This window comes from Cupressus sempervirens, chromosome 6, assembly GCF_028749045.1.
Source record: "Cupressus sempervirens isolate cs-2001-9-10 chromosome 6, ASM2874904v1, whole genome shotgun sequence".
Lineage (NCBI taxonomy): Eukaryota > Viridiplantae > Streptophyta > Pinopsida > Cupressales > Cupressaceae > Cupressus > Cupressus sempervirens.
This window is the reverse complement of record NC_143123.1, coordinates 284,080,140-284,107,858: the sequence shown is the minus strand read 5'-3', so window position 1 is coordinate 284,107,858 and position 27,719 is coordinate 284,080,140. Positions and strand designations below refer to the sequence as shown.

At 37.4% G+C, this 27,719-nt stretch overlaps 1 protein-coding gene across 10 annotated transcripts in view; it reads right to left on the bottom strand.

The window, feature by feature from the left end:
* Window positions 1–27,719, bottom strand: part of LOC149552323 (alpha/beta-Hydrolases superfamily protein) — a 260,629-nt gene that overhangs the window by 169,743 nt on the left and 63,167 nt on the right. For 7 of the 10 annotated variants that reach the window (XR_016352899.1, XR_016352901.1, XR_016352900.1 and 4 more), the window contains exons 6-7: window positions 23,275–23,325; window positions 15,349–15,399 (exon numbers count right to left, since the gene is read on the bottom strand). Coding sequence is in view for 5 of the 10 variants with exons in the window: in XM_089787851.1 (XP_089643977.1) it covers window positions 15,349–15,399; window positions 23,275–23,325 (102 nt within the window). In the remaining 5 variants the exon portion in view is untranslated. The remainder of the gene's footprint in view (window positions 1–15,348; window positions 15,400–23,274; window positions 23,326–27,719) is intronic. The other 3 variants (XR_016352903.1, XM_089787849.1, XM_089787852.1) reach the window with 1 other exon arrangement.

Here is a 27,719-nt window from a genome sequence, read left to right as displayed (position 1 = left end):
AAAAGATCATGATCAACTCTGCAAAGGATCATTTGATTCCTGTTATTTCAAAATTGGAATCAGCCAAAGAAATGTTCAAGACTCTTAAGGATTTGTATGAGTTTAATAATACCAGTAGAATTCTTGCCTTAAGGCATCAATTGCCACATGTAAAAATGGAAAGGGATGATTCAATTGTTTCATACTTAATGAAAATTATAGAATTGAAGATTATCTTAGCACAATTGGTGAGACATTTTCAGATAAAGATCTTGTCATGCTTTCTATGAATGGACTTCCCATTCTTGGGAATCCTTTATCCAAAGCATCAATGGAAGAGATGAACTTTCAAAATTTGGCAGGTTAACAAAATTTGACAAGTTAAGGGCTGATTACATTCCAGAAGAATACAGATTAGAAGCAAGAGGAAATGGTTGTAGAAATCTTCAAGAAGATGATCATGTCCTTGCAGCTCATACTTCGAAAGCAAAAGGGAAGAAAGGAAGCTTCAAGGGGTTCAGAGATAAAAATTTTGAATCTGCTCCTGACTTAAAGAAAGGAAAAACAGATTTTTCAAAAATTAAGTGCTTCAAGTGTGACAAATTTGGTCACATTGCTAGAGATTGTTATTCTAGACCAAAGACTCAAGCTACTGCAACATTTGTAGAAATATTTTCTCCTCAAATGGAGTCAGGTGAAAATTCAGAATGATTCTTGTTTATATCTACTCTTTCTAGAAGCATTCCTACAAATAGTGATACTTGGCTAATTGATAGTGATGCATCTCATCATATTACTAGTTACAAAGAGCATCTTCTCAATTTGAAAAAAAAAAGACTCTCATCTACCAGTCATAATTGGTGATGATGCAAGTTATTCAGCGAAGGCTGCTCACTCCACTTCTTTTAGATTAGATTATGGTATTCCTCATCATCTAAGTGATGTATTATTTGAGCCTGGTGAAAAGAGGAATTTGATTTCTATATCAGCGTTGGAAGACAAAGGATATCATTTTGCTTTTACTGATGGTGAAGTCTTGGCATGGAAAAAGAAGAGCAGTTTTCAATCAGCTCGTGAAATGCCATGATAACCAATACAAGCTTTCATCTCATCCTTTGCATGCACTTCTTGTTAATTCTTCAAACTCAAAAGAGGTTTGGCACAAGAGGTTTGGTCATTCAAATTCAGAACTTTAGCCTCTATGGAGAAGGTTGTAGTTGGTCTCCTGAAGCCGAATCAAAATCATGAAGGCGTCTGCAAGGGATGCACTTTAAGTAAGAATATTAAGAATACCTTTCATAGTAGTGAAAATATTGCTAAAGATGTTCTAGAATTAATTCATTCAGATTTATGTGGCCCTATGTCAGTTGCTTCTCTTAGTGGTTTTTGTTATTTTTCTAAAATCATTTCTACAAATGTACTAACATGACCATTGTAATTGATGATTTCTAAATACAAATTTGGATCTCATATAAATATGAGAGGAGGAGAGATGTCTCTTCAAGAGACATGACATGTCCCTATAGTTAATCATCTTTAGTTAACTATATGTATAACTCACCTTTAAGCATACATGTAATATTAATATATTAACCATATATGTAATATATTATTATATTATTATATAATAAGAAGATATCATCCACAAAAGATTGCATCTCAAAATTTCTCCCTCTGAACATCGATCCTAGGAAGTCAGGTTCTCTAGTTACCTCCTCAGAAACTCCCTTTACCCAAGGATGCCTGTCGAACTAATCACTCCCTCATGATATATGTAGGAGTAGGCCTATCAACATCATGCAATCACCCGCATGTATTTCTAGACTCCCTCTGAGTATCAATCTTCTAAGCTCCTACATTGCCTTTTTGAAGAAGTGTCATACTCCCTCTTAATGTAGAAGAATCTTATAATCTCAATCATCAAAGATGAGAGGCTTATTTTATCCATCTTTGATCATTAGGGTCTTTGGAACTACTATCATTAGATCGAGTCGGCACAATATTTGGTAGCATATATAAAGTACCAACCTTCTTTTCCTGTAAAAATATCCTCAAACATAAAGGAAAAGACCAAAGCAAATAACCCTTATAGTATGTATAGAATTACAAATAAATGAATATATAAATGTAAAAGATACAAGTACTTATCTGCCCATGAGGGTCATAAAATATCTCCTTTTCTAAGCATGGTTCAAGTGGGAATGAAACATTTGCCTATTATTCCCCCCCACAATGTAAAATTCCCACTCTCATATATTGTTGAAAAATATGACAACTCCTCTCTAAGTTCCAACTTGCTCTTTTCATCCATTGAAGCTCCAAACATTCATTAAGCTTAATAGTAGAAGCGAACACAAACTCGTCCACAATATGCCAATATCTTGATTAAGTATGATTGTGCCACTTGAATGACTCTACAACTCATACGTCAAGTATCATTTGTTATCTATCGTAGATGATTCAAATGAACTCACCACTTTCATATGATGTACACAAGGGGTAGGCACATTAAGATCACATAGTTGCATGAATTATAGTCCTCTTGATTGTTACAATTTATCGATCATTAGAGAAATCCATCTCAACATTGTTTACTTCCTCTTAATCAATAATCTCCCTCTTCCTGCAATATTATACTAAGAAGAAAAGATCAAAGACACATAGCTCTTATTGAAAAATAAATTAAAATAAAATAAAGCTAAGAGATAGACCATAACAATACTCAATGAATAGATATGCATAATTCTATAATATCATTCCAATAATATAGATACTTAAATCATATAATCATATTTTTCATCTTATATTATAAATACTGTAATCTCTATTTATTTTTTATTTATTTTTTTCAACATATTATTTTTCTTATAAATACCACATAAAATCTAAAGTGACCAATCTCACTTATAAGAAATTGTTTGAAAGATATACTTACTTTATATAGTTATATAGTCACCATATATTCAAATACCCACCATAAATTTATTAATGTAAGTAACTTACATATTTCATAATCATATAAGGAAAACTTATTAATAAATCACCCACACAAATAATATGAAAACATTATAATAAGTCACCGATACTTACCTCAAATTGATAGGTGCATCAAATTTCTTAACATGATATCTCTTTAATACCGAGATCCCACCTAGACGATATCCTTCACTATTTGTTATGATCAAGGTTCTATATTCTCTCCAACCAAATAGAAGTGTATCCAATTTTTACGCTTATTTGTTTGTTCTCCAACTCCTTACTTCTTATTGGGTGTGTGGGGACCCAATGCCTTCAACACTAGTGAGGGCCCAACTTCCTTATATTGTTGTGACTATTCTACTTATGCAAGTGCCTTTAGGAATGATCTATTGTTTGTTGTAGCCGGAGGCATCAACGTTTCTACTCAAAATTTCTTCTCCACACAATCTGCACTCAACACAGGATATTTCCTCCAAGCAATGAATGAAGATCCATTCATTCGCAATGAAACATTTGCCTAAGATTTCCAAAATGCCAAAACGAATAATTCTCGGACAATCTAGAAGAACTATGTCATCTTTTCCTCCCCTTGGTCATGGGCTATTCTACTATTCACTACTTGATTATCTTGTCACGTAACTTTCAATCCTTTGACCATCGCTTTTACTTTGCCCTTAGAGAAGTATCATACATACTTTCAAATATATAATCGTTGTGATTACGAGTGTTTTCCATATTCAAGGGAAGTTGTTGACCTTGAGCAATGGTGGGTAGTGCATGACTAATGTCGTCCTTTCCTTGTGTTCGAAGGTGCCATCTATACAGGATGTCCCTCGTGCTGTGAAAACTGCCCACGGACCCTTACTCGCTTGTCCACATAAATTGGTGCCCAATCACATTTTGATAATTCCGCTTCAACATATGCTGAAAAAATGGTTTATGCCGAACAATGGTTTACTCAAAGGTGAGCTTTGTACTTCAATCATTCCATCCAATAATATGTTTGTGTTGCTGTAATCTCTGAATCTTTGCAGATTCGTTCTTTTTCCTTAAGCCCCTCCTTGATTTGTATTTATCTTCCTTAGTTTTAATGTTCTATACTTATATTTCACAGCAGTGCTTAAAGAATGATTCGGTTCTTCTTTAGTGTAGTATATATTTTACTTACATTTGCAGTCCTACTCTGATACCATGCTTTTCTAAGATCGTTTTCCGCAAATATACTAACATGACCATTCTAATTGATGATTTCCAAATGCAGATTTGGATCTCATATAAATATAAGAGGAGGAGACGTGTCTCTTCCCTATAGTTAATCATCTTTAATTAACTATATGTATAACTCACCTTTAAGCATATATGTAATATTAATATATTAACCATATATGTAATATATTATTATATTATTATATAATAATATATAATGTATAATATATATAATATATATTATATTACATATATAATATATATTATTCTTATCAATAATATAAGACATAAAATAATGTTCATATAAATCATGAATACAAATACTCAATGTAATGAGTATATCACTTTGACTGATGTTATACTCCAACAGTTTTTGGTATCATGTTACATTCAAAGATGATTGTTCATGAAAGTGTTGGATCTATTTTCTTAAGTCAAAAGAGTCTAATGAAGCGTTGAGTCATTTCAAAGAATTCAAGGCACTTGTTGAAAATTTATCTAACAAAAGGATTAAGATTTAAGGTCTGATAATGGAGGAGAGAATGTCTCTAGTATATTTCATGACTACTGTGTTAGTGCTGGGATAAAGAGGGAGTTTCGTTTTCCCTATAATCCTCAATAAAATGGTGTAGTTGAAAGGAAGAACAGAACAATTGTTGATGCAGCAAAGGCAATGATTCATGATCAAAGCCTTCAAACTTTTCTATGAGTTGAGGCATGCAATACAATTGTTCATATTCAAAATTGTAGTCCTTGTTAGTTTCTTGACAACGTGACCCCTAAAGAAGTTTTTACAGGTATAAAATTAGACATCGGTTACTTCAGAATTTTTGGGTGTCCAATTTATATTCACATTCCAAAAGAGAAAAGATCAAAATTAGAACCTTCAGGAAAGAAAGGTGTCTTTGTTGGATATAGTGATTCTTCAAAGGCTTTCGGGATTTATATTCCAGGTAAAAGACAAATTGAAATTAGCATTGATGTTACTTTTGATGAAGATATAACATGCAAGACATCTTATGAGTCTTATACTGAAAATGATGGTGAAAATTTTGAGCAACCTCAAGATTCAGTAATGGCTGATTCGTTCCATCTTCTGAAATTCAAAGGGAGAATATCGGTGTGAATAATTCAGCTGATCCTATTTATACTTCAGCTGGTCATTGTTTTACTTCAGTCAACAAGAAAAGGCCATTATGGGCTAGAAACATTGTGGAAGAAGCTAAACAATTTGCAGCAATTCATGGTACTTTCAGAGAAAGTAAAAGACCACACAAGTTTGCTGGTTATGTAGCATTAATGAGCCATATTATTACATGTGGATGCAGTTGTTTCAGATTTAGTTGACCCTACCTTGTACAGACAGCTAATTGGTTCCTTAATGTACTTGGTTAACACGGTTAACTCCTAAAAGTGCTCCCGATACTAAGCTCTTGATAACTCAGCACTTTTGGAGAACATGGGAACAACCATGAGCTAGTGGTAAAACTACTTGAATAATTGGACCTCCAGATTCTAGGCTGGTTCCTATCAAATACTTCACCTAATCTAATGAAAACTTGTGAATTTAATTGGAAAAGGGAAAATAAATCTCTTGAGAAAACAAAATTACATGAACAAATAAAGGTGATGGACTAATTAACTAATGGAATCTGGTATTTCCTCTTAAGCAGAATGTAAACACCTACAGCAATCTAACACAGATACAATCTCAATGGAACATACTATTCATACAAGTATTTCATAAGGAGACCTTAAAAGAAAATATTAAAGGAACTTAATTATAGCTAATATTTTCTAATAAATTGTACAGCCTATGACTTATGAATAGCACATAATAGCTCTTATAGATGCAGAATGAGACCTAGTTTCAAAAGGTTTCAAAAATGAAACACAATCAAAAGTAACATCAATCATTGAATTGCATACAAAGAGGACTCCAAGATAGATCCAAACCTGGTGTATTATGCTCTCAAAGGCACAGAAAAAACATGCTCCAATCTGATACAGTAATAAAAAAATAAGCACAATGTCACAAAGAAATGATAAAATAGGCTCCCCAAAAACTGTACCCGCATCCCCTCAAAATGAGGAAACAGTAACTCGAATCTGAGAGAAAATAGTGCAAACCAGGACTCTTAGAGCTGACAGCTAGTGCCCAATCCCCCTCAAACTCTATCTCCAACAAGTGTCCACAAGTACTGTCCAATACCAACTCCAAGACTCTCCAAATATCATCAAGACAGTCATGAGTTTCAACAACTTTCAAAATGTGTCAATAAAATCATGCCAGCAATCTACCATAAAAAATGACTTAGTCAAAGTAGACCCCTATCTGATAGAAAACATATTGCCACTTAGCCTAAAAAACCTTGTCTACTTCACTAACACCCATGATAACCTAATATTTCTAACCACCTTAATTTTTGAAAATATTTATTAATATTGCATTTTAAATTTAACAATAATTTAATTGATTTATAGAACACATCAATTAATTAATGTTAAGTAAATATATATTGCTGTAATATATAATACACATAATGTTGAGGACCTAATCCAATCACATTTGGATTTCAAGGGGCTCTTAACTAAAATGAAATTTGAAAAGGGCAGAAAAATAACCCTAAAACGTAGATGTTCCTCTCATTTTGCATTTGACTCTTTACAAAGAAGGTTGAGAGCCTTCTGCTAGTCTAAGAAATGAAACCCTTGACTGTCACCATTAATTACGAGTGAAATCTAGACTTTGAGCCTATCAACCATGAATTTCAGGTCATTTTGTTGCTTTAGCCACCATTCCATCCATGTGGGGACACTGAACTGAGATAAGATAAGATAAGATAAAATACTAATGTCCAACAAGAGACCACAAACGGGCCTAAGGGACTGAAAGTACAAATAGAGGCTAGAAGGCAATAGGACAACCAAACAGTGTACGAGAAAATGGAAACCAATAGAGCAAGAAGCAAACAAAGAGAAACAACACTATACAAGAGAGACTATGAAACCTCCAAACAACTAACAATTTGTAGTCGTCAAAAAGTAGCTCAACATCGAAGGATAACTATCTGTGTGCGAAGGAGTCCAAACTTGTCGTCAGAGGGAGGAAGGTTGTTGTCACTGGTGGTGCATGTGTATGTGATCTTTGTGTAGTCTCCCCGATCTGATGTCAGTAGCAATGGACAGGCTCCCACACTGCTTGGTTCCTCTGGATGAGGTAACCGGAGTGAAGAAGGAAGTGATAAGCTTGTGAAAGGTTGCAGATCTAGAGGGGGAAGACTCCCAAAGATGAAAGGCCTCCCGGAGGTAGAGTGCAAGGCATCATTGATCATCATACCTAAAGGAGGGATAAGGACTTGTGCTCTCTGAATAAGCAATGGAACCTCCCTCGAATCTCATAGTAGATTGGACAGTAGAATAGGAAATGGATCTCAATCTCAGCCACACCCATGTCACAACATTGACAAACCCGCTCATCTCTACTAGTCTGGTGATCTGTCTGGGTACGAAGCCGATGAGAGCCAACTCTGAAGGAGACTAACTAGATACATAAGGCATGAGGCCACCACCAAGAAGAGTAGTAAGGTTGAACAATAATACCATCCTAAATGTCAATATAGTGCTCCAAATAGAAGGCCGTACGTGGGCAAAGGCCCCTCGGCGGATCAACCCAAGTCACATGAATAAACCTCCTGTAGATGTCCATCCCGGTAACCTCATTCAACTCCAACTGAGGAGAGATGAGATGAGCGGCAACGTCCAAAGAATACTAAAAGAGAGGAAGGCAATCAATATCGATACCCATAGAGATGAGGAGATTGGAGGCCTAAGCATACCAGCACCGAGCACGACCAATAGGATCTAAAGCTGCAATCGAAGATGAGGAGTAGTGGGCCATGTAGGAATAATGGTATCTGCCATCAACAGAGTCCACAAAGCCCCTAAGTCTGTGAAGTAACCTAACTAGATCAACGATCATGCAAAGTCTAAAAGGATCAGAGCCGAACTCAGACAAGATAATACTAGTAGGAGTAGTTGGTTCATAGCGAATGATGCATCGAAGAAGAAGAATCTACACCCTCTCCAGTAAAGGCCAGTCAATGGTCAACAAGGAGGGCCACCAGACAGTCGAGCCATTATGGATAGTAAGTCTAACAAGGGAGTCTAAGATATACATATTAGACGTGGTATCCTGGAAATGGTGTCTGAAGCACTCTCTCTCAAGCAAAGCAAGTGAACCCAGCCCCTTGTTGACCCCCAACGTCATGGTCGGTCTTAGACTCAAACATGGCCTAGAAAACCTAATGCCCAAATAGGTGTAGTTGGAAGTCATCTCAATCTCGGTAACTCTAAGCAAGAAAATGCAGATGAGAGGTTTTCAAGTAGTTGAAAACCATAACCCGGAGGTTTTTAAGCAGTTGAAATGCAAATGAGAAAAAATCGAAGATTTTGGCACTCTTTGGGTGAAGATACTCTGGAAAAAGCTTAGTTGTCTTGTAGTTTGAACGGCTCTGCATGATTTTGGGAGAAATCAATGAAGCTAGTTGAAGTCATCAATATATCACAGTACATTACTGTTTCAAAGCATTATTCTTCAAAAAGAAATTAAATAAATGCTTGCTCCCCTTTCTTCTTTAAAAAAATGAGTTTCTCCTATTATCTTTCATGTTGTAAACTCTGTGGCTCTAGATTTTGTTTATGAAGAGAAGCTTTGTTAAGGGTCTATACTGAAAGCTCTGATCTGATATTCATCTTTGTGGTATCTGCGGTTGAAGGTTGAATGCTACTAGTCACTTGGAACCCTTGACTTATTTTTTGGCTATGTATGGAATTTTTGTAAGTCAATTGGGGTTTCAAGTGGGATATCTCCTTGAAACCTTGAACTTTGAATTAAGGTTTGAACATAAAACATGTCAAATCTGAAAAAACTTGGCACTAATTACTCTCAATGCCTGTTGGTTTTTTCAAATGTGTGTGTTTCTTTTTATATTTTATAAGACCACGAGCTTCTGAATGAAAACAGGGTTTCAGCAAGTATATGTAATGTATTACTTGTTCCTCATTGTCACCATTTCCCTGTTCTCCAAGGCTTTCCATCTGAAATTTGAAACTATGAAATCTTTAATTACTTGCGCTTTTGTTCAAATTTTATTTTGCTGATGAAATCCCTTAATACTCTGTTGCTTATGCTTGCTGGGCAAACTGAACACCAATTTTGGTTGGTTTTTCTTCGTTGTCAATGATTAATTGACGAGGGTATTTTTGATTGTAGTTGTGCACCACTATCTGAGATGAGGGTTTTTGGTTTCAAACATGCTCTGATTTATTGTTGTGAGGATTCCTCTGTGTATAATTTCAGTTGTGGCTAAAAAGGAAAACTTCCATTTTCTTCTCTTGCTGCTTTTATCTTTAGCTTTGCACAAATTACTAGAGGTAATTTTTCTCTTTATATCCTTTCAAAAAAGTTTTCATTAAAATGAAGTCACCATGGCTGCCATTCTTTAGGGCTTTTACAGTCTGTTATCGTACCATGATTCTTTTTCAAAATTCTCAAGCAACTCGTGGCTCTTATAATAAACTGTAGGGTTTCTTATGAAAACTGTAGCTCACCTACCTTATGGATGCCTTCTGTAGATTTCCTGCTCCTCTGTTTGTAAAATTTGTCTTCTGTTGAAAATGCCTTGTCAAGCGCTGCAAGTTTTCTTCAAAACTGGAATAGGGTCTTGTTACCTGTTTGACCTCAATAGAGATTACTCTCTTACAGTTGATGTTGTGACTAAAAGAAACCTTGAACATAAGTCTGTAGGCTTTCATTTTGCAGCTATCATGAAGGTTTTGCAACTCTCCCATTTATTAGGTTGTGATGGTTGTAGTAACCTTTGCCTGTTGTTGATTTCCTTTGGAGATATTTTCTTCATTTCTTGAGGTTGCTTGTGTCAATACATGTTTTATCATTTCTACAAAGCTCTTTACAAGTGTTCTGATCTCATCACTTTCATGCATATTGCTATGGCTGCCTTTTTCTTTTTCAAATCCTCACAGTAAATGTCACTTTGATTCATCTCTGTTTTTCCCATTTGCACCATTTTCCTCACTCTATACTGCTTTAACTCTGTTGTATCTAACCAAAATGCTCTGCATATCTTGGCTTGATGACCATTGTATATGAATAACCAGCCTGTAGCTGACCCCTAATCCTGTATTTGATCTTTAATGATGTTCATCTGTTGTCTGCTTCATTGTCTTCTGATGTCCAACAATTTTGCCCTTTTGGTATTTAATATATTCAGCTCTCTTGAAATAACTATTCCACCATATTGCAGCTTTTGAAACAAAAGGTTTCAAGTATCAAACTTGTCCCTTTAATATTCCATATGATCTATCCTGGGAAATCGTAGTATTTTTAGTATTTACTCCTTCTCAAGCTAGTTCAAGAACCCTTTGATAAAATAAAGGCTTCCTAAACCTTCTTGAGCACGAGTACAAACAACTGATAAAGAAAAGAAAATTATACAGAATTATAGACAGTATGTCCATATGAGTGGTTCTTATTTAGGCTGAATCAAGTACAGGTGACCTTATGAGATGAGGCCACATGTATTTGCTTCAGCCTAAATAAAAGGACCCTTAAGCTGAGTTCAATGCATCTCTTACTGTGGTATCAATCTGCCACAAGGTAATCTAAAACAAAAAGTTTCATGTAAAGGCACACATCCCTTTAATATTTCAATTCAGTTAATAATCTGCAAATTAATTCTTTAATTCCTTCTTCACTTGTTAACCTTATCTCTCAAAGATATCCTGAGCTCTGTGATGTCCCTATTGGGACTATCGAATAATGATGTCTGTTTGCTCAGAAATTTGTTCTTTGCTCCCCAAAAAGAAAACTTGAAACCAGTGATGACCCAAAATGAACATTATCGTGCATTGATATTTGATTTCTATTACAGCTATTAATCAGAAGAATTCTAACTAGAAAAAAGATGCAACAGAAAGGAAGTAGATTGTTCCTTCACAGCAAATTATTTGAAACAAACTCCGAACACCACTATACTGATATCCTAACATGTAAAGAGAAATTTGATAGGAAAACTTGGAAGTGGAGTTTCAGGTATGGGTCACGATGTTGGTGGCCACTGCAATTGCGTGACCTGTTAATCATCAGCTCCCACTTAGCCAAGCTCGATGTCTGCTCTGCGATTCTCAAAATACTACTCTGCTCTCAGCCCCAACAAACAGAACACTCTACCCAATCATACTCACCAGGCTCCTGCTTCCCCTGCAAATGCCTTAGTGCTGGAAGTGTCGTGAGTTTATACTTATTCACTTCAGTGCGGAATTCCTCTGTTGTTCAACTGAGCCTAGATGTGAATCTGTGTTCCTTCCTAATGCCTGTGTTCAATCAACCTAAACATGAACAAAACACTCTTGGTGTGCTCGTGTGAGTTTAGGTTGGATTAGTTTGGGGTTTCGTCCAAACTGCCTTCCAAGATTGTCGTCCTGGAGTTGCAGACCAAGTTCGTTTTTCTCTGTTCTTTCTTTTATGTTTTCATTCATACCCCTATTCTGGTCCCAACTCTCCTTATTTGGATGCTCGACCCATTACTTGCCATTATGGCTACAAAGGGGCAAAAGTGAACATGCATCCGCGGGCAGAAAGAAACTGCTAAGCATTACAATTCTGAAGGTGGGAAAAGACAAAGCTCAGCCATGTAAACTGAGCCCAGTCAAACCTTGCCAAAGCAATGACCTTGCAAGGATTCCAATGTGGCAAACACATAACCCGCCTGGAGCACACTGCGCTAAAACAAATATCCAACTCTGCCCACGGTTAGCTCCACAAGTCGACCCATCTTATTGCTCCATACTTCTACCTATTGGGACGCATAATAGGCAGGGAGCTACTTACGTGGTTGGCTCAGGTTGGGGGACATGACAAGCTCGAACCCTTGTGGGAGCCCATTTACATCCACATATCAGTGAGAGATCGGATTAGTCTGCACATGAAGCAAACACATTAGCAAAGTGGATAATTCAGATTTGGCACATGATTTTTTTTCCTTTTTGCTGATCGTTTTTCAATGTATGCAAATGAAAAACATAATGGCAAAGTATGATGTATGAGTATGAGGTGAGGTTTAATCAGGATTGCTTAGTTCTATTGGATCTAACCCATTTCTTTTATGCATGCAGGATGCGGGGACACTTGGAAACTTGGAAGACTCGGGATCAGTGCAGTAGACAGTAGAACTTAACTAACCATGGCAGGCAATGACTGGTTACCATTGATCCTTTACTTATGCATTTTATTTCCTGTTGTGTTCTTTATTCGTGTAGAATAGAAAAGGCTACTCTCATGGTCTTGTGTGAGAGAGATATTTATATTCAGAAAATGACCTCCTTTTCTATCAATTGTAAAAACATAAATAAATATCTTTTAATGTTGAATACAAAAGATGAATTGATTATTTCCATCTGATGTATGACAAAAGTAATTTAAAGATTATTTCTGGATACAAATAATAAAGGGACCTGTACCTTAGTGTAACTACACAATGCTCAAACCAAATTGAAACCTGTGCATGAAAATTTAGTAACAAACACAAGACCTGATATCCGTTATGCAATGAATACATTGAGTCAGTTTATGTGTGAAGCAAAACAAATTCATCTAGTGGCAGCCAAACATATATTGAGATATATTCCTGGTACAGTGGGATGTGGATGAAAATATTTCTCAGGTGTTGAGCTAAATCTACAGGTATTCTCTGCTTCAGACTGGGCAGGGTGTGTATATAATAGGAAGAGCAATTCAGGATGTCGTTTTACTCTTGGCTAAGCCATGGTTTCTTGGTGCAGCAGAAAGCAGTTGTGTGTGGCTCAAAGTACAGTTGAAGCAGAATACATTGCAGTATGTATGGCTGCAACATAAGCTATGTGGCTTCATAAATTACTTGCAGATTTATTTGGACAGCTCTTGGAACCTACAGAAATTATGTGTGAAAATCAGAATTGTGTGAAGCTTTCTGTGAATCCAGTGTTTCATGACAGATTAAAACATGTGGGAATCAATTATCATTATTTAAGGAATATGGTCCAAAGAAAATCCATTGAGCTTAAGTATATTCCTATAGATAAGCAGTCTGCGGACATTCTTACCAAACCACTTCCAACAGTGAAGTTTTGCTACTTCCAGGGTAAGCTTGGTATAGTGGAAAATGATTCTCTTGCTGTGAGAGAATCTAAGTTTCAGTGACTTTATGCATATTCTTAATGAGTTCTTCTCTAAGAGAAGTTTGAAGCACAATCCCTTGTTAATGAGTTATTCTCTATGAGAGAAGTTCTAGGTGCAATCCTTTGTTAATGAGTTCTTCTCTGTGAGAGAAGTTTGATGTGCAATCCCTTGTTAATAAGTTCTTCTCTTGAGAGAATTTTGAGGTGCAATTCCTCATTAACGAGTTCTTCTCTATGAGACAAGTTTGAGGTCCAATCCCTTGTTAATGAGTTTGTCTTTGTGAGAGAAGTTCGAGGTGAAACCCCTTGACCTATCCTCTACTAGTAGGCATTATGGAAGTTAGGAGTGTGACTCCCAAATTTGTTGTTATATCTTACTTTGTTCACTCTCTAGAAAGAACTATGGTGAATATTGCTATATTGAGATAACAATTTTTCTTTTCTCTATGATGAAACTTGTTGTTGATGTTATCTTTAGTGTGGCACAGTGCACTTGTCATGAGATGGCACTCTAAGAATCTATCTCTTGCTAAGAGGGACTGTTGAGTCTAATGGTAGCTGCAAGACAGATTCTACCTCATGACAAATCTCTGCATTATTTGGCTCTGCTCATGCAGTCAGATGTCTCTCATGTTCCTCTTCTTGTTGTTCCTCTCTATACTTGTTCAGCCTGTTTTGTGTGTGCACAGACCTCCTTTTGTACCTCTCGTCTCTTCTTCCTTATCATGTGTGTGGATATATTTGCACCAGCTGCTTGGCTTTGTCCGTCTGGACCACATCCTTCCTGGCATCTCTTGTTCTTGTCTTCATGCTTATTTGGCATCCACGTAGCAGCTTCTTCAGTTTTTATTAGGGTATGCTCTGTTTGGTAACGGTTGATGTTACTCTTCTTTTGGTTTGAAAGCATCTTCCTTATGTTCGAGCCTTTAATTGAAGCGGTAGAAATTATCAAGACTTCACCATCCTTCTTCAATGAATTGATAATATATAAAAGGACACTTGAAGACTATAACGGTGGATATATTTATTATTTTTATTTATATCGTCAGTCGGTTGCATGTTTCACAGATAATATATCATGTTTTCGTATAGAGGCTAAGATAACACCAAAAACAGGAATATGAGTAAGGCGATACATGCGTTTTTGTTTGAAGCATCTTTTCTTTGGTAAAAGGTTTTGGTATATGTCTACCATCGAGGATCATTTTTGTAGAGTGCTGTGTTTTAGAGATTTTGATTAGATGAGGGTCTGCTATCTCTGCAATTCTTATTCTTCATACGTACAGTGATCAAGGAGAACTGAGTGTAATTGATGGTCTTATCATATCAGCTTTCATATTGAGTTTATGTTTGAGAAGATAACTGTGTGTATCGTGTATTAATCTCAGCTGATCATTTTTGTTTCTGATCACTGTTTGATCATAGCTTATTGAATTTATCTAAGAATGTAAGAGATATTGTAATTCTTTTTCAGAAGTCAAATAAAGGATTTATCTTTCTGTGGGCTGGGTTGTTTCCCTCATTGATGATGATATTTTCCAGGATAATAATTGTGTCATTCATTATTATATTTCTGATTTTTACATTCCTATATTCTGGTTCTAAAACTTGACAGTAATGATGTAAATTCACAAAAAGAAGTATCAAGAAAACCTCTTTGGACACTGTAGTTTCTATTTTTACTAGTTCTCTCAGCTAAATTTGTTTTATCGCTTCAATTATATGGTTTTGTCAAAAAGCCACCAAGTTGTTCGGCTAAGATGTAAGCCCTATTTTTTTAATTTAAAGAATGGCTACAATGGTAGTATGCTGTGGAAATACTGTTTAAACTTTGCTAGTTCTGTTTAGCATTGTAAGATGTAATTTTGTTTAAATATTAATGCATTTTATAGAACAAAAATAGATGAAAATGTGCCAAGAAAACTCACAAAGAAAAATATGCCTCACCAGAATTATTGGTGTTTCATGTTGTAGCAATTCCTCTTTTATAAATTGTACCTAATCAAAGAGTTATAATCAAAATCTCAGCAACACTTATGCACCCCCTTCCAAAACATTTGAGATCAACACTAAAGTTCCAGCATCTAATATGGTGCATATGGAATATAGATAAGTGTTCCACATCTGTCAATCAGTGAACGATTCTTAAGCTTATAATACTTAAAACATGCAAAACAGAATTATAAATACAAGAGAGATGTCAATTTCAGAAATAAAAATAGTACAGCACCAAATTCATTGAGTAGCCAACAATATTCACAGGAATTATGGCTTACTAATTAATAAAGACGGAAAGGCATCTTCCATCTACGTACAAGATTGAAAGATAACATTTTAGCTATTAATACTGAGAAGGAAAGAAACTAGATCCAAGAAACATGAAACATGAAATAGGATAAACAATACTATAGAAATTATACATACAACAAAATATTAACAGTTAAGCTTTCAAAGAAGAAAAACAAAACAATCAAAAACTGATGGTGAAAAGTTTACAACATAAACTTTCAGCAGAAAATTGAAATCAGAATCCAGTGTAACACAGGGACTTTTTCCCCTCCCCCAAACCTCCACACACCCTGGTCAGGGACATTCCTGCATCGGGGACTTGGGGATCCCAAGTACCCTCCCACTGCCTTCAAACCACCATCTCACTGCCTGAGGTTTCTGCATGCAAAAGTTATAGCTGCAGTGCTTATTATAGAAAGGAGGTTTACTGGCTACCATAAAGTTACCTCTGCTACACAAACAAACTATATATGCATATTTATGAATGTGTGTATATGATTTTGTACTTGCTTTGATATCATGCTACTCATTGTAATCATCTTTATGATATTTTTGATACATCATTATAATTTATTAGTTCTTATACTATTATACATCATTTCATAACTAGCATCGCGAGTACTATATGTATAGTGTATAGTATATTACAGAAACCACATCCCCCCACCACCATCTCCAAATTGAAATCCTTTTTTCCCTGTCCCGATGTCCCCCAATGCCCATGTTATACTTTCAATTCAAGAATTTGACAGTTTTCCCCATCAGAATCCATACAGAAGATATCCAAGTGTCAAACACAAAATAACTTGCAATAAAGACTGGATTTTATGTTGATACACAATATTATATTGGTCAGACAAAAATTGACATTTCCAAACATGAGGACAACCTAATGGACAAGTATTGATATGGAATAATGTGGTTTCTATTTCTGAATGCTAATATATATAAGAAAAGCTTTGTACATAGACTAAAAATCTCAACAAGATGTTTAAAGTTTTTTCTTCCCACCTACCAACATTCAACTATTCACCTGCTCATATTTTATTTTAATGTGTCCTTCAATTAACTCCACTAATTCATGTTTACCGTACTGGTAAAGAAATCAACGCATCCAGACAACAGAACATGAACAACAAAATTATATTCGCATATGCCAGACATACATTATGCTTCATAAGATCAGTAATAGTAGATGATGATGATTTACAATGATCCCAGACGAGATATAAATAGTACCGCCGAACCTTCCTGAAGGAGTCCGTCGGCCACAACATTACATCCACTACAAACTATTTACCCGTTGGCTACAATATACAAAACATCGACGACAGTCATTCCATCGGCTACAGAAACACTGCCGGAACCATCCAGTCGGCTGACACCATCCCCCCCAAAAAGAAAAGTCATCTCCTGACGACAAAATATCTGAAATAAATTAACAAACAAAATATATTAACAAAGTGACTACAACAAGAGAAATCCGCTTCTGTCACATCACTTCCACATTCATCCCATGCCTGTAGCCTCTACTAACACAACACTGCCTCCTTAATGAAGCTGACCTTGATAGCCACCTGTGCTGCTTTCTTTGTTTTCAATTCCTCGGTACCCTGAGCCAAGTGTTGCTGCACTGCCTCCAACTAGATGATTAGCTCCTCCCAAGCTCTCTACGCATCCACCAAGACAGCCTCCCGGCCAACACCTACTCCCAGTGCCTTTGGTACACAGAAAGTCCATGCCCGCAGCAACTTCAACTCTTCTCAACTTGTCAAACTCCCACGACTGATATCTACAACGACTAGGGGTTCAGGGGGCAACGCCCCCAGCAGGGTCAAGGGGCAGCGCCCCTCGCCGCCAAGACCAAATCAACACTTCGCAACCCACACAGAAATGCACAGAACACACCATTTCTGTCATTTTGTACCGATTCTACACTCTTTCTGGCAACCACTGATGCTTCCCCTTCCTTGCGGCATCATCTGCTACTCATTCCGAACAACTTGAATCTATTGTCGTATTTTTTTTTTTACTGCTTCCTCTTTCCTACTCCTCTACAATCCACCACAAATCCCTCTGCCTACAGAAATTCTTCTCCTTCCCTACACAGATTCCATCTTGGCTCCTGCAATTTTACTGTGCTGCCACTAAACTCAAAAGCACCCAAACTAAATATGCCATATTTTTCCCACTCCTCACAAAACCTTGAGCTTCTGCTGCTTATACGTATATAGGTGGACGGAAGAACTCTGCACGTCGGATTTCTCCAGCACCTCTTTGTGGGAAGGAATTCTTACTAAGAACTTTGGCAACTCCTGCTGTTGTTGATCCTTCCCCGAGCCCATTTCATCATGGATGGCTAAGAAAATCGAAATACACCAAAGGTCTGTGGCGTTGAAAGAAACAGTGAATTTCGTGGTTTTAAAACAACCCCGTGGGTTGCTTCCGCAAACAAGACAGGCGGCAGGTAGTTGACTGTGGGGAAAACTCCCACGGAGAAGTGCCCGCGGGCCATCTCCTGCGGAGAGTTACCCACGGACATGTGCCCGCGGGACTCTCCCACGGAGAGTTTCCTGTGGACATGTGCCCGCAGGGTCTCTCCCGTGGAGAGATGCCCGCCAACGGCCTACTCAGCTTCCCCGCGGGCTCTCCTGCAGCCTTTTTTTTTTTTTTTCTTTCTTCAATTTTTCTTTCTTTCTTCAATTTTTCAATTTTTTTCTTTTTTCTTTTTTCTTTTTTTTTTTAATTTATTTATTTTTATGTTGACAAAAGAAAAAATAGAAAGACAACACCTCAATTTTGCCTCCAGGCGTCGCCATTCTGCAATGACGACGGAGTCAGCTGGCCATTCTGTGACAGCAACGGAGTCTTCCTAGCACCATCTTTTTGCAATTTAAATCCATTGACTACCGGAGGCACCTCTTGCTCGTCCAATATCACCAATTTTATCACCCGATTATCGCCGACCTCCCGGGTCTGATCTGGTCCAACCCATCTTGCCTTAAACCTTTCCTGTTTCATTTCATCCCGACCGTTGTACTTGAGTACCAACTGCCCCGGCTGAAACCTACTGAGTTTGTCATGCCACGTCTTATGTCTGTTCTGTGTTACCTCCATCGCCCACTGTGCCTGCGGTCGTCGCACATCTAACTTATTTCCTTGCTGTCGACACCCTTCAACCAATTTTATGGTGCGATGCGTTCTTTTCCTCCTGTGCGGTCTATTCACCATGTACCGAATGGTGGGAACTTTCTTTTTTCTGGGTCTGTATTGTATGTCCTTCCCTTCTTCAACCGTAACCTCCTTTGCGTCATCTGCTTCTCTGTATTCCTCCGGACACTCATTTTCCTCCTTTTTCTCACCTTCGTCGACCCTTAGCATATTACAACTCGGAAAGAGTTCGTAGTCTTCTATTTGCCAATGGTAAAGGCCATTCACCAAGTCTAGGTCGTCGTCATTCGATCCTCCGTCTAGTCTCAATATTCCTTCTTCGTCTGGTTCCATTCTCTTCTTTCCTTCATCATCACTTTCGTCGTCACTTTCTGAATCTGACGATGCTGCCTCCTCGCCGACCATTTGTGTGTACAGGTCAATTGTGAATCTTTTGCCTCCGCCCTCCATTGATAGGGTATTTCGTTTCCAATCATGTTTTACTTTTGCTTGCACCAACCAATCCCGTCCCAGAATAGCATCATAGCCTTTTCTTTTCAATGGAATGACTACGAAATCCAATAAAAATGGTTGCGTACCAATAGTTACCGGTTGCGCCCTCAAGGTTCCCAACGGTTTGATCCCGTGCTGGTCTGCCGTGAGCAACTGGAATGTAGGTGGCCACAGTGTTAGCTTTCCCAACTTCTTCCAAGTATCCTCCGACAACACATTCACGCCAGACCCTCCGTCGACAATTGTCTCTGTCAAAACATTTCCCAAAATCCCCATCTCGACGACCGCCGGATGTCGTCCGGATGTGAGTGCCAACAACATTGGGTCTGTTGTCATCACTTCCCTACTGTCCCTTCCTGTGTCCTCCATTGCTTTCGAAAACGGTGTATGATTTAGAATTGTCGTCCATAACTAGGGCATTGTGAGAAGGAGGTCACTTATCTTGACCGGTATCTCCGTTTGTAAGATCTATCGTACAATGTTTTGTTCTGGGAAGTTCTTTGCCAAAGTGTCGGTGATGTCCTTCAACTGAGATGTCCCTGCCGACGATGCCTTTCCAATTTTCGCCTGCATTTCCCCCAATTTCTTTTTTCCTCCGCTTGCCTCCGTGTAATTGTCAAAACCTCCTCTACATCTATGCCAACAGTGATCAAGTTTACTCCAGACTTTGGACACTTGGAATCTTTGTGATCGCCGGGTCCGCACCATTTACATAATAATTTCGATGTGTTTTCCGCTGTACAATCCCGCGCAAAATGACCCCACAAATTACATGCTCGGCATTGAACAATCAGTCGTCCGTTTGCATCATACTGGGTTCGACTTCGGCTCTGATTATTATTGTTATTGTTCGCATTGTTGTTATTTTGCCCTCTGTTATTATTCATGTATCCTCCGGATGTGGCACCTGCACTATTTGTATTTCCGCTACTGCCCAACGGGGAAGCCTCCTATGTAAGAAACACTTGCGGAGATCCTCTTATCTTCATGTTAAAGGGGCACTCCTTTGTCGAATGGCCCATGATTTGACAAATGTCGCAGAATTGGTTCTTTGGACACGATCCTTTAGTATGACCGTCCGTCTTACACTCCATGCACCACAATTCACTACCTTTTGGCTCCTTCCGCATGTTTTTAAACTCCTTACTCATGCGAACCATATCCTTCTGTAGGGCACGAACCTTCTTGCTGCTGCCTTCATCGTCACTGCTATCGTCTCCGGCAGGCTCGTCGTCGTCAGAATCAAAGGAGCTAGTTTTCTTCTTCTTTGTCTTCTGCTCACTTTCAAGGTCCAATGCTCTGTTATACGCGTCTGCATATGACGATGGTGGCACAATTTTCATTTTCCTCTGCAACTTCGAGCGTAGGCCGTCCACGAACCATCTTTTCTGCAACCCGTCCGCCAGCTTGCTTTCCATTTTGTTTATTAAGTCTTTTAATCTCCTGGCATAGACGCGAACAGTTTCGTGCTTCACCTGTTTGGTATTGAAAATCTCTGCTACGATTTCATTATCATCTCGTAGGAGTTTAAATTCCGCCAGGAACTCCTTTTTAATATTATCCCAACTATTTAGCTTTTGTGGATCTATATCCGAAAACCAATCAATCGCCACACCCTGTAGGGTTGCCGAAAATTGCCTAACCCATTCGTTGGCATCTGTGTTTCCATTTGCTCGCCAGATCGTCTCACATGTCTTACAATGTCGGATGGGGTCGGCTGTACCATCGCCCTCAAACTTCGGCAGCTTTTCTTTGGGTCCCGCCATCACAATTGATGTTGGTAGAGAGGCATTACTGGGTCCTACGCTGTTTACTCCAACAACAAAGGTCTGCACTCCCACACCGAAGGTCTGCACTCCCACACCAGAGGTGTGAACTCCCACACCGGCGGACTGCTGCGAACCTTGGTGAAGAAGAAGGATCTTCTGAAGTTGTCTCCCGTGGAAGTGTATCCCGGACGAAGAGGTCACTCCACGCTCGTGCTCCCTCGGCACTGCGAGCCGTGCGAGTTGATGCTCTTCCGTCTGAATTTTCTTCCCTTGGCGAACACAAATTCAAGAACTCCTCCCGTGCTTTTTCCACCAATTCCACCCGCTGCCGAGTCTCCTCCAACAATTCTTCGACGCTCCGATTTCCGTCGGCAATCTTCTGAAATCTCCATCGGCGTTCGGCTTGCTGTGCCAAAATTAAATTCTCTTGCGCAGTACGGGTTCCATCTTTTCCCTTAACCTTATTCCGATCCTTGTTAAGCTGATTTGGAATTAATCTTCATTCCTCCCACATTCCAGATTCATAAGGCAACGGCGCCAAATGTTTACCGTACTGGTAAAGAAATCAACACATCCAGACAACAGAACATGACCAGCAAAATTATATTCACATATGCCAGACATACATTATGCTTCATAAGATCAGTAATAGTAGACGATAATGATTTACAATGATCCCAGATGGGATATAAATACTACCGCCAAACCTTCCCGAAGGAGTCTGTCGGCCACAACATTACATCCGCTACAAACTATTTACCCGTCGGCTACAAAATACAAAACACCGACGACAGTCATTCCATTGGCTACAGAAACACCACCGGAACCATCCAATCGGCTGACAATTCACTTATTTCAATAAAAGGTAAAGAGGTATTTCGAAAGGGCCCCTACCATTTTACAAGAAAAAAGAAGAGAAGCAGCAGAACATCAACAATACAACAGCAAAACATCTACAAAAAAGAATTCATTCCACAAACCCATAGACTTTATTTTTTGCAGCTCTTGCTCTCTCATCCTGATGATGAATCACGTAGTGTGATTCGAAACGTTGTTGATAAAAAAATTTCAACACAATCTAATCCAGAAGCAATACTAACAATGATTTAACCTATTAATCATAATTTAATAAGAGTATTAGTAAGTTAAAGCAAAAGAAACTATTTGTGTGAAAAAATGGTGTCTTGTTTGTTTTGTGTTTTACAGGCACCAAGGTTTGATAAGGTGAGTCCCACACTTGCAGATCCACAATTGATTCTTTTTCATTCCATTTTCTAGACATATAATCAGAGGAAAAGGTGTCTGCTATGAATAAATGTCATCTGATCTGCACATCACAGCCTCAAATATTTCCATATGGCAAGGTTTCCAACAATTATTTTTCCTAGGGTTCGTTTCCAAAGCACAGAAACATTTCAGAAGAAAAATATGGGCCCCAAATTTTCCACTAATTATACTCATTGCCAGTTCAGCAATTTCAGAGCTGGTTTTGTGCATAAGAAATAAAGTGAATCATGTAAACTTAGTAATGGTAGGTTTCTCATATGACTGACTATAGAATATTAATAATTTTTAACTAAGTAGCTGATCCTGGTTCTCATACAGATTTGGGTATGAGTTCGGGATTGCATATTTGGCAAAAACAAATTGGGGGGGTTCTAGTACCACGGGTATATATATAGATATTTTAAAATATACATACATAAATATATATATATATATATTGATATATTAAATTTATAAATTTATATATGCATCATAGCTTCATACACGTGGGGCCCATTTTTTAGCAGCCACAGCCTTAAGTTTCCGCGAGCGACACTGCCAAATCCGGGCAGAATCCATGAACAAATCAGAATCAGAACAGTACCAGAATCAGATTCTGGGCCCTTTTAAAGGAATCCGGGTAACTTAAAGAGTTTTAAATAACATCGATCAAAAGACTCCATTTAATACCAAATACGCTTTCAATAGTATACTAACAAACATATGACAAGTTAAATCAGAAATATAGCACTCAAAAGACTGTCTAAGATTTATGGTGTTCCATCTACATACACTAAACTTGAAGCATTTGAAAAAGCATACGCAACAGTTGCATTTTGTAATTATAATTTTTCTCTAGCAAGTTAAGTCATCAAATTCAATATACCTTATGGTTAATTTGCTCCTGTAATGAAAATAATTTTCCGTCTTCCCAATCCTGTTCAAAACAGAATTCCATAATCAGTTATATTCAAGTAAAATGCAAGAAAACCTAATCTTGTTCTTAAGAATAAGTAAATTCCACAATTGACAATTATGTTGCTGCCTCAACCTTCTCCAAGTCTCAGAGAAAACACAGAAAAGAAGACCCGAAACATTTGATCACACCACTGACGAGGTCTGTTTCAGCATTAATCCAGTGACAACTTTCAATTTTAGATGTTTAAAGGTCAAACATATTATGTTTTGTTGACCAAAGCCGAGCAAAAATTTGTTAGTGTTGACCACATGAAGCAATGACTTATCCAGAGTCGATATAGTGAAACACGTTGTGGATAAACTGCTGAAGAAATTATAATATTTAACTATGTTAATTTGATACCTAAGCACAGATTAAACTCCAAGTTTATACGATGGTGGGTAATTCATAACTCGATTAATACATGAAAACCAAGTTAGTGGGGGAGGCTGCATCCATGTCAAGGCACTGATCAACTTATTTGATGATTACCTATCGAAGACCAGGCAAGACAGGGAAGTTGTGTTACTTGTGCCACAAAGGCATGATAGAGATTTTTAAAAATTCTAATAAAAGAAAAATATTATATTCTGATACCATAAAACAGTTGTGAAACCCCCATGTTAGAGCAATCAAATAGAATATGTATAAATAAAGAAATTAAGAATGAAATTAAAATGTACGATTTATGTCAATAGATGTCAATCAAAATATAAAGCCTTCTAGATAAAATATCCAACAGAACCCTAAGAATAGCATGTAGACAAACAGCCAAGCAGCTCCAGGTGTGATGACAACCTAGCATGTTGTATGCTGTTTTGTGGTCTCAGTTGGCAAAAGGAGCTAAAAACAGTAGCAATTCCAACAGAAATTGTCTTCTGCGAATTTTGGCTTCAATTACCACTTTGTTGCATCAGTTCTCAATGGTAAAGAACAGGAGTAACATGTCTTATAAAGCTGCCGTGCTCTGATTTTTGGTGTACTACCTCTGCAAGGGATCATTTGGTCTTTTCCTCCAAGAGAATTCACCCAATGACTTTAGATGTAATGTGAAGGTGCAAACAACGTTGATGCAACAGATTTAGACAGACAATTTAGTGTTTCTGGCAGTTTTTGTTTGTTGTCTGATTCTTCTTTGGTCATTATATGTCAAAGGAGTGATATAGATTGCTGAAAAAGTGTCATATCAGCCTCCTTCTCATTCATTTTCTGAGCCATCCATTGATACTTTCTAAGGATATAATCAATGAGAAGTTGGGAGACAAACCAGGCCGAGAAGCTTTTTACAAGATTGAACTTGGAACTCCTGTAGAAGCAGAAAAAAATAGTTTTACTAAGACTCGCTGTCTTTGAGGGATGAACACTGAGAAGCAGTGTACCTCTGTTCATGTCAGTGACAGAAAGAAGATTAATGGAAAACAGAGCTATTTACGTTCCTTGTGTGAAATCAAGTGACTTTTTGAAAGGGAAAATTAGGGGAAAGGATTAGATTTCCAGAGCTCAAGCTAAGGGGATAACTGAGGTGCCAAAACAAAGCAGATATGGAGGATCCCTACCCTTACTGCTTTAAACTTGAGATCCAGTTTCTTCATCCTCCATACCAGTGATTGGTGTATGAGTTTGGTTTCTACTTTGCAGTTTAATCCACTGTCCTTTACCACATTCCTCTACACTCTTTGGTAGATCCTCTAAGGTTTGCACACAATATGTACACAGTTGGACTCACAGTAGATCACTTCACCCTCATGGTTTCAGACAGCATACTAAGATTTGTTCTTTGTTGCACCTTGGTGAAATTTGGGGCTAAATTGCTATGACAATAGAAAAAAATGGTGTTTAAAGCAATACACATTTTCACTATATCAATAAAAGTTAATTCCTGAAAAACTGGCAAGGAGTCAAAATAAGGGAACCCCACTATGTTGTTAATCATGAATTAAAACATTGACTTTTGGTAGAAAGCTGTAATAACTATTGTAGATGTTTGTTTAAGATCATCCACTACCTATTGTAACCAGTTTGATATAGTTTACCATGCTCTCAATCTTCACATATGTGATCCATTTATCCCCTTCACATTGGTGATCCATTATATTATTAGACTAGAGCCTCCTTCTATTACCAACTTTATCACTTTTCTTTTCCTTCTTGCTAGACGAACTACACCTGAAAGACTACAATTTGGCCATGTTATCTGTTTTCTCCTCTAATGCTTCATGCCAGCACTTGTCAATTTGCCATCATGATTTCTTACTCAACCAAGATCAGCAGAACCCATTCTGGAAACAAAGGCATCATTGACTAATCTACTGCCCGCTATTAGGACTTCACTTGATTTACCCTAAATTTCCCAATTAGGGTTTGGAATGTAATGTTCCTAATGATAACACACATCACTATTGCATTTAGATTGAATTCAATTAAGAAACAACGAATGATTCGTAATACATTTACAGTTAACATACTTATAGCCCAATTCCTTATTTCTCTCCTAATCATCAACCCTCAGGATGGGGAATTACTTGTCCTTAGAGAAATTTTAAACCATATATCAGTAGGCTCCCTCAAGGTTGCCAGAACACATACGTACCCATCTCGGGACTTTGCCCTCAAGGTTTTCGAAATACATGTCCTTACCCCATCTTGGGATTCACCTACCTTGTGAGGAATTACTCTACCTTTCCCTAACAAAACCAACCTGTCCCCTTAAGAGCAATAGCAAGTGATTAAGGATTAGCTGAGTATACTAATATCTCTGGTATTATGAATAAAGTAACCGATATGTATTTCTGATTTCGTTATTAATAACATATATATATATATATATATGACAATATAAGGGTTCCTTATACCTAAAAGAATTTAGATATAATATTCTGTAACTAAGTATTTAACTCATAGATACACTTCACCATAATTTGCTATCATGCAATGCTTGCCAGCAATAAGAATGGTTCATTTCCTTTCTCATCTCTTCCTTGTGAAGAGTGTCAAATACATTTTATATTTTCTGATTTTTAATCAGGAATAAATAATAATTTTCTGATCTTTTACATCATCCCCAAAACGATGATTCCTTTGGAATGAGTTCAAAGCTCATTAAATACCCTTGGTACTCAAATGGTGTGACTTATGGAGAGTGGACATATCCATTGTCAATGATTAATTAATCTTCTTTACCATTGAATCTCTCCATAGCAAACCTTAATAACAATCCTTAAATTATCTAACATATTTATGTTTGACTTCCTTACAATAATCTCTGTTGGTAATTGTAATGTCCCCATTTTCGTCAGCATCAGATTTTGTTTGGATTAGTCTATCATTGGCCCTCAGGGTAAGTCAAATGGTTAGAGAGTTCCTAGTGGGCAGAATAGGAGGCTATTTTCCTTCCGGAGAACATAAGTGATCAAGATTACTCTTTGTTTGGTTTAGTTTGGTACCATTACTATTTATAGTAAGTTTTTTATCGAGCATTTCTTTATTTGGCAGGGAGCCTGAACTGCCTCAGTTGCAGTAATGGTCTTTGGCACCTTTGTCTTGATCAAGTATTCAAGGATTTACTAATTATAATAAATCAAAGGTTGATAGAGGTGGGCCCTTACTATTGTTAGTAAGGCACCCTAGTTAGCAGTGAATGCGGTGGGCTACCTCCCGATGAATTCAGAATTGATTTCCGATGATAAATGATGGAGTTATAATATATAATTATTATTATAGTTATACTTTAATAATAATTTTAAATCAATTAAATGACTGAAAGTCATAACATAAAGTTACTTTAGTTATTCCAGCTTGTTCAAGAAGCTACTTCATAAGGTGCAAATAAAAGTAAAGAATGGTTTATCCCACATTGCTAAAAATACAAACATTCACCAACTAAAAAGCTGTAAGCAAGACTGTCCTTTCATTTGAGATATGTTATGAGAATTGGATATTGAAACTAATTCTCCATTATTGCTGGATATCAGTTACTGGATATTCTAAGGACAAAAATCCTTAGGAAGCTGAAGGTTAGATGCAAACCAAAGCCTTCTTTGTGGGTAGATTCATTCCAGAATCTACCACTGGGCTTTAAGATTAATTTGTAGAAATTTGAAGCATATTTGAAGGAAGACATTGTAGATTGAAGAAGCAACAAAGGTAGACCTGTAGCCTTAATTTGCAGCCATTATTATCAGTTTTCAAGTTTTTTTATTTGCTGCTATAGTACCTGTGTGAAAAGTGATGCCATAGTACCTTCCTCTTGGCACGTGGGGTTTATATCAAGCAGTGATTAAAGTTGGTCAAGTGAAGAAGGCATACTTATTGGAGAATAGTTATTTTGGGTTTTGCATGTTAGTTTGCACTCCTAGAATTTGCTATCATAGCAG